At 66.7% G+C, this 6871-nt stretch overlaps 1 protein-coding gene across 1 annotated transcript; it reads right to left on the reverse strand.

Annotated features, from left to right (window-relative positions):
- Nucleotides 1-348: 348 nt before the first annotated feature.
- Nucleotides 349-5441, reverse strand: BTBD17 (BTB domain containing 17). Its single transcript, XM_004621672.2, has 3 exons — nucleotides 5306-5441; nucleotides 3685-3961; nucleotides 349-1795 (listed from the first exon to the last, which is right to left on the reverse strand). The coding sequence occupies exons 1-3, from the start codon at nucleotides 5388-5390 to the stop codon at nucleotides 721-723; spliced, it is 1437 nt and encodes a 478-aa protein (XP_004621729.2). The 5' UTR covers nucleotides 5391-5441; the 3' UTR covers nucleotides 349-720.
- Nucleotides 5442-6871: the final 1430 nt, after the last annotated feature.

Consider the following 6871-nt stretch of genomic DNA (forward strand, 5'->3'; position numbering starts at 1 on the left):
TTTTAGCAATAAAGTTCCACTTGGGTCCTGAGGGGGATGTTGGGAAACATCCTGTACGGATGGTGAGGTGATGGAGACGCTGAGACCCAGCCCACTCCCTTCTCCCCAACACCCAGGGGGGCCTCCCCCCTCCCCCGAGGTTTTCCTTCAGACCCAGAAGCCTCCCAAGAAGAGGCAGGTGGACAAGGCCTCTTCCCGCCCTGCTCCCCCCGCCCAGTCACCCCTCCCCTGGAGAGGTCAGAGACGTGGCAAGGCCCGGAGCACAGTAACCGGCAAACCCTGTAACTTCCATGCGGTCGGGAAGTTGCTCACCCTCTCAGAATCAAGACACAAAAGTTCTGCCCGGGGTACTTGAATCATCCTTCCCAGATTGACCAACTGGACTCACAACTCTGACCCGCTCTTAGGAGAAAGGGTGCCTGGGGGCGGGGCAGAGGGGGACCCCTAAATGTATGGAACCCTCCAGACCCCAGACCAGGAGCTTCGGCCGCCCTCGTGCTGCTTCCCTTAAGCATCGGTTTATTCAGCCAAGAACGGTGGTCTAGGAGGCAGGCCAAATCAGACATCTGGTCTACCAGGCTGCCTGCGCGCCTCCGGCTGGGCCGCAAACCGGCGTCCGGCCACCGCGCGGTCCTCCACTGCCCACGCCCCAACCGTGTACCCTCCCCCGCCCTGTCCCGGCCAACAGCTCTTTAATTCCCACCCCAGAGCCCCGCCTGGCTACTTGGGGGTCCCGATGAGGGTGTGGTAGACGGGCTTGACGATGAGGTGCAGGTGGAGCGCGTTCTCCACCAGGTACTCGGAGTTGCGCCGCTGCAGGTCCGCGTGCGCCAGGAAGTCCCCGGCCTCCTCGCTGCTCTGGTGGAAGCTGTAGGCGTGGCGGACCAGCAGGCGGCCGTGCTGGCGCGCCCCGACCAGCACGGTCTTCTGGAAGCTCACGCCCGCCGCGTCGCCCCCGCTGCTGGCCGGCGTGACCACGAGCCGGGGCCGGCCGTCCTCGGGGCGCGCGGCGGGCAGCGCGGTGCCCGCGGCGTCCGAGTAGACGGGCCGCAGGCTGACGGGCAGCCAGCGCGGCGAGAAGAGCACGTTCCAGGTGACGCGGCGGCCCGAGTCGTGGCCGCTGGGCCCCAGCTGCGTCTGGAAGCTGGTGCTGCGGTCGTCGCGGGCCGGGTTGTGGATGATCCACGGGGCGCCCCAGGCCGGCGCGAGGTAGTTGCGGGGCAGGAAGGCGCTGCCGTTGACGTCGAAGAACTTGGCGTAGTGCAGCGGCGACGCGGCGTGGAACTGGTAGGCCTGCAGCAGGAGGTCGGCCACGGCCGGGCCGTGGCGCGCCAACGCGGCCGAGCGCGCCTGCAGCTGGAACAGCTGCGCGGGCGGGATCATGGGGTAGCGGATGGCGCGCAGCGCGCGCTCGGCCACGGCAGCGGGCGGCCGCGCGCGCCCCAGCCACGCCTCCAGCGCCTGGAACAGCTCCAGCTCGTCCTGCAGCACCAGGTCGGAGCGCGGCAGCAGCTGCGCCAGCAGCTCGGGGCTCACGGCGCCCCACTCGGCGCTCCCCGCCACGGCCGACAGGTTCCAGGCCAGGAACTGCAGGCAGCTGTCGCGCAGGGCCTCGTCGCCAGTGCTCACGGCGTAGTGGTACCAGCCCACCGCCGGGCCCGCGCCGCCCGCCAGGTGCGCGCGCATGTAGTCGGCCACGCCCCGCTGCAGCGAGGCCACGCGGTACTTGGTGGCCAGCCGGTGCAGGGGAACGGCCTGCGCCAGCAGCACCGTCAGCTCCCCGCAGTACAGGTACCTGCGGGAGAAGCACGGGGCGGGGAAGGCTCAGATGGGGCGCGGCCGCGGCTGTCTGCGTCCACGAGCGCTGTGGGGTCGTGGTGAGGGGCGCCTTGGAGCAGAGTGGGCCTGGGGCGCCCAGAACACACATGCGCGCGCGCGCGCGCGCGCACACACACACACACACACATACACACACGCCCAGCTCCAACCTCAAGTCAGCTTTGTCACTTTGTCATTCTGGTATTCTGGTGGCAGCAAGGAAACAGGAAGTTTTACAAAGGACAAAACTCAGGGTGGCGTTGTGGCCACGGGGGCCAACCCCAGTTTGATCCCTGGCACTGCATAGGGTCCCTTAAGCACTGAATAGCCCTGGGCACCACCCCCATGCAGCCCCCAAACCCAGAGCCCCCTCTCTGCAAAAAAAAAACACAAAACTAAACCTCGGGCTCGAGAGAGTCCAACAGGGAGGGCGCTTGTCTCACACGCGGCCAACGGGCACCCCCTGGGCCCCCCGGAGTCTTGGCAGCAGTGACCCCTGAGTGCAGAGCTAAGAGAACGCCCTTGCGCGTTGCTGGGTGTGGCCCCCAAAGAAACACAATAACCTCCCCCAGCAAACGTGGTTCCTGCCCTGTGGGGCTCACAATCCCAGAGCACCCGTTTCCTTCCACCTATTTGCTGGACCTGACTCGATCCCCGAGGGCCTGGGGTCGTGGGCGTGGCACAGGGCTTTGGGAGCACGGGAAGGGATGCCCAGGAGGATCGGCTCCCACTCGCCCTCCCACCTCCCCAGTGCTCTCCCCCGCCTTACTCTGCACCTCTCCATTTCCTTCTGCCTCCTCCCTCTGTAGACCCAGCCTGTCCCCATACGCGGGAGGGGTGGGGGGTGGGAGTGTGCCGACCGTCTGGGATCGCCTGCACCCCTGTTCCCTGTCTTCCTATTCTCTGGCACCCCCTGCTTCCTGCTGATGGACTTTTAGTTTTTGTTTTGGGAGCTACACCCAGTGATGCTCAGGGCTTACTCCTGGCAGTGCTCAGGGGATCCGCTTTTGAACCCAAATCGGTCGTGTGCAAAGCAAGCACCCTCCTTACTGTACTATCTCTCCCGCTACCAGCTTTCTGCTAATGGGCATGATAGTTCAAGGTGGAAGACAAAGGGAGGGCTCTGGGGGAGGCTGGTCAAAGGGAGCTGACCCTAGGCGTGGGGAAGACTCCTCTGGGCCCTTCTGTGTTATCCCTTTTCCTGCTGCCTGGAACTCATAAGTGATGGCTGGAATTCTGCAGCCTCTTTGTCTTATGTGGTCGCATCTCAGAGCACAGTGTGAGCAAAGCCCCCGCCACACCCACCTACCCACCCACCCGCCACATTCAGGCCCTGACAGGGTGCAGGAGGTGGGACATACAGCTGCATGGGGGGTAGGTTCTTTTTTCAAATGACCTCCAAAATCTATGATTCCAGCCCAGGCCAGACACCAACCCCCAAATGGGACCTTCAAACACAACGAAACCCCCCCCCCAAAAAAAAAAACGATGCCCAGGTCCAATTTCAGATTCGAAGCTGAGTATCCAGGATGGGGCTCGGGGTTCTAGAGATTTTCAAAGCTCTCTGGGCTTTGATGTCAGCGTTGGGTCACGCGTGTTACACCGGCTGGCATTGCTGATGACAAACACCAGGGACCGGGGCTGGCCTCAGGGCCGACTCCGGGCTTACCATGCAGGGGGCCTGGATTTCAGCCGGGGGCAGCGCACAGCACCCCCAGCACTGCCAAGTGGGGCCCCACCCATAGCCCAAGGCTCCCAGTGCCCATGGTGAGCCCCAATCCATTCCAGGCGAGCGCGCACGCATGTTTGTGTGTGTGTGTGTGTGTGTGTGTGTGTGTGTGTGTGGAGGGGGCGTCTCCTCCCCACCTGATGAACTTGTCGAAGACGGCGGCGCCGTCCCTGGCCTCCTGCAGCACCACGTCGCTCTGGTTGTGCAGAAGCTCCCGGAAGCGCTCGCTCTGCAGCCCCAGCAGCAGGCGGTGGGCGTGGAAGACGCGCACCTCGTCCGTGCCCGCCGCCTGCACCCGCAGCACCACGTCGCTGGCGTTGCCCTGGCGCAGCAGCTCCTGCAGGCGCTGCAGCTGCAGCTGCGAGTGGTTGATGGACGCGCCCGCGGCCTCCCCGCCGACGCCCGCGCGGTGGGCTGCGGCCGGAAGGAGGAGGACGGTCAGCGGGGGCGGGGCCGGGGGAAGAGGGGCGGGGCCGCAGCCGGAGGGGCGGGGCCGGGGGCGCACCTGCCCCCCCGGGAGAACCCGAACCTTCGTGGACCCTGGAGTGGGAGGGTCGGGGGTGCTCCGGACAGGAAGGGGCATGTGAGGCCCAGGACCACCTCCCGTGGGCCGGACGCCCAGGCCACGGGGCAGTTTCGGTCCCTGCCCCTCGCACCTGCTGAGAATCTTCCAGAAGGGAAGGACAGGTGGGGAATGGACAAACCCGCTTGATACATGCACAGAAGCAAACGCAGCCTCTTGCCAGAGCTAAGGCACAGAGCGAGGGAGGGGGCCGAGGGGCTGATGGGAAAAGCCCCCCCCAGGGGTCAGGGGGAGCGGGCGAGGCTGTGCCCAGGGCCTGCCCAGAGAAAACCTGGCAGACGGTGCGCGAGGGGGCGAAGAGGCCGCAGGCTGGCGTGGGGGCGGAGGGGGGCTGTGTCCCTGCCCTGCAGCCCCCCACCCCGGAAGCCTGATCTATGAGGCAGAGGTCCCAGCTGACACGCTAATGGGACTCTGCTGTCCCTAAAGGTCAGTCCTGCCGTGTCCCCACCCCCGCCCCCCCAGGCTGGTCATGCCAGAACCTTCCCGGGAGGCCCCCTGGGTCAGCTGGGGACATGACCTCGGCCACAGACAACCCCGCCAGCAGCTTTCCCAAGCCTGGGAGGTGCGAGGAAGCACGAGGCCAGGGGGGCGGGGCGGGCGGCTGGGGGCACAGATGGGCACCCGCACGTGCTCGGTACACACACACAGGCACACGCATGCACACGCATGCACACATGTACACAACGCCAGTCAGAGGAAAGGTCACCGTGGCGCCCGAGCGATAGGACAGCGGGGAGGGCTTTGCCTTGCACGTGGCTGAGCTGGGTTCGATCCCCGACAGCCCATACGGTCCCCCGAGCCTGCCAGGAGTGACCCCTGAGCACCGCTGGGGGTGGCCCGAAGGCCAAGGGAAAAGAAGGAAGCGGAAGGTCACCGTCACACAGCAGGACGTGTGCACGGGCGAGGGGGCGGGGGAGGGGAGGCAGCTGTCGCTTAGGGGACCTGAGCGCTGAGGCCGGCCCAGCTGTCCAGCGCCAGGACAATGGGCAGAATGAATGAATAGAAGGCTTTGGGGGCCCCGCTGCCAGCCAGCCCCTTCCTCCTCCCCCAGGCTGCCTCCTTGGGAACTGGCCCGCGCAAGGGCTCTGGACGCCCCTGGCCAGCTGGACCCCGCCCGCTGGGAGTGGGCTGCTGGCCTGGCCCTCCCCGGCCTCCCCCCGGCATCGCCCACTTACCCGCTCGCGTGGCCAGGCCCACCAAGGTGAGGGTGGCCCAGAAGCGGCCCCAGGAGCCCAGCCTGGCGTGGCCCAGCCTCCCCATGCTCGTGCCCTGTCCCCGAGTCCCGTGGGGACCGCCAAGCCCAGACCCCCGGCCGCCCCCATCCCTCCTCTTTATATAGGGCCGGCACCTCCCTCCCCCCCGCGGCCCTGCCCTGGATTGGTGGAAACTGGCCCGCAGTTGCCCGGGCAACCTCTTAAGCCGGGGAGCAGGCCCAGTGGCTATTGTGCTGCCCAGGCTGGAGGGGACAGATCCGGCACCGCCCCCCTGTCCCCTCCTGGGAAGGTCTTCGCTGTCCCGAGGGCAGGCCGGGCCTCCGGGACCACTGCCCCCCACCCCCCCACCCCGCCTACACCCTCCCCCGCACCCTCCTCCTGGCGCAAAGGGGGCAGAGGGAGGGTGAGGGCTGCACCCTGCCCACTTGCAGCTGGGGGCTCGCTCGCAGACCGGAGAGGGCCGGGAGTTTCAGGGTCCTGGCGCACTCTGGGGGCGATGGGCTTCTAGGGCCCCCCTAGACTGTCTTTCCCCAGAGTCCAGGGAGCCAGGATGAGCAGGGCGCCCCCACATGGGCAGCTGGGTGCAGGTGCCCCACCTGGCCGGGGTGGGGGAACCACACTGCAGAGACTTAAGTTTTCGGTTTTGGGGTCACACTCGGCCCCGTGCTCAGGAATCACTCCTGGCAGGGCTCAGGGACCCTGTGGGGTGCCGGGGACGGAACCCTGGTTAACTCTGTGCAAGGCAGACGCCCTCCCTGCCGGCAGCCAGGGGGGTGCGCCCTGCTGAGGCTCAGTGAGCCCCGTCCCGGCCCTTGTGGGGGGCCCCCTCGAGGCTGGTCGGCTGAAGAGGAGCATCTGAGAGGACCAGCGCTGTGGCCGGACTTTGGTTTGGGGGCATGTATGTGTGTGTCGGGGGCGGGGGGCATCTGAACCCCCCCTCCCTGCACTCAGGGCCCCAGGGCCCCACTCAGTACAGAAAGGACATTGATTTCTGGCCCCGGCTGGCACTCCCTGCCAACACACACACACACACACACACACACACACACACACACACAAACTCACACACACACGGGTAGCCAGGCCTGGGGTCTGCTGCCTCCCAGCTGACCAAACAGCCCCCCGAGCGCCCCCCTCCAGCTGTCTGCCCTTCTCACCTGCTGGCAGACACCAGCCCCCCCCTCCCCGGCCCTCCCCAGCCACCCCCTCCTGCAGCAGGCGGGGGGCCCAGGGACGGGCGGGCGGGCGCTGCCGGCCCCCTGGGGCAGGAACATTGGATGTCAGTGAGCTGTGACCAGCCGGCCAGTGTCCAACAGAAGCCCACACCTGCACGCAGCCACCCCCAGACCCGCAGCAGGCGAGCGGCACATGGTATGTTCTCAGCCCCGTGATGGGGGAGGGTATTTTTTGCTTGTTTTCTTTTTTTTTGGGGGGGGGGTCAGGGTTTACTCCTGGCCCTGTGCTCGGGGACCACTCCTGGTCGGCTGGGAGCTCAGGGGACGGTGGGGGTGGGGGGCTGGTAACGGA

The sequence above is a fragment of the Sorex araneus genome, chromosome 3, assembly GCF_027595985.1.
Source record: "Sorex araneus isolate mSorAra2 chromosome 3, mSorAra2.pri, whole genome shotgun sequence".
NCBI lineage: Eukaryota > Metazoa > Chordata > Mammalia > Eulipotyphla > Soricidae > Sorex > Sorex araneus.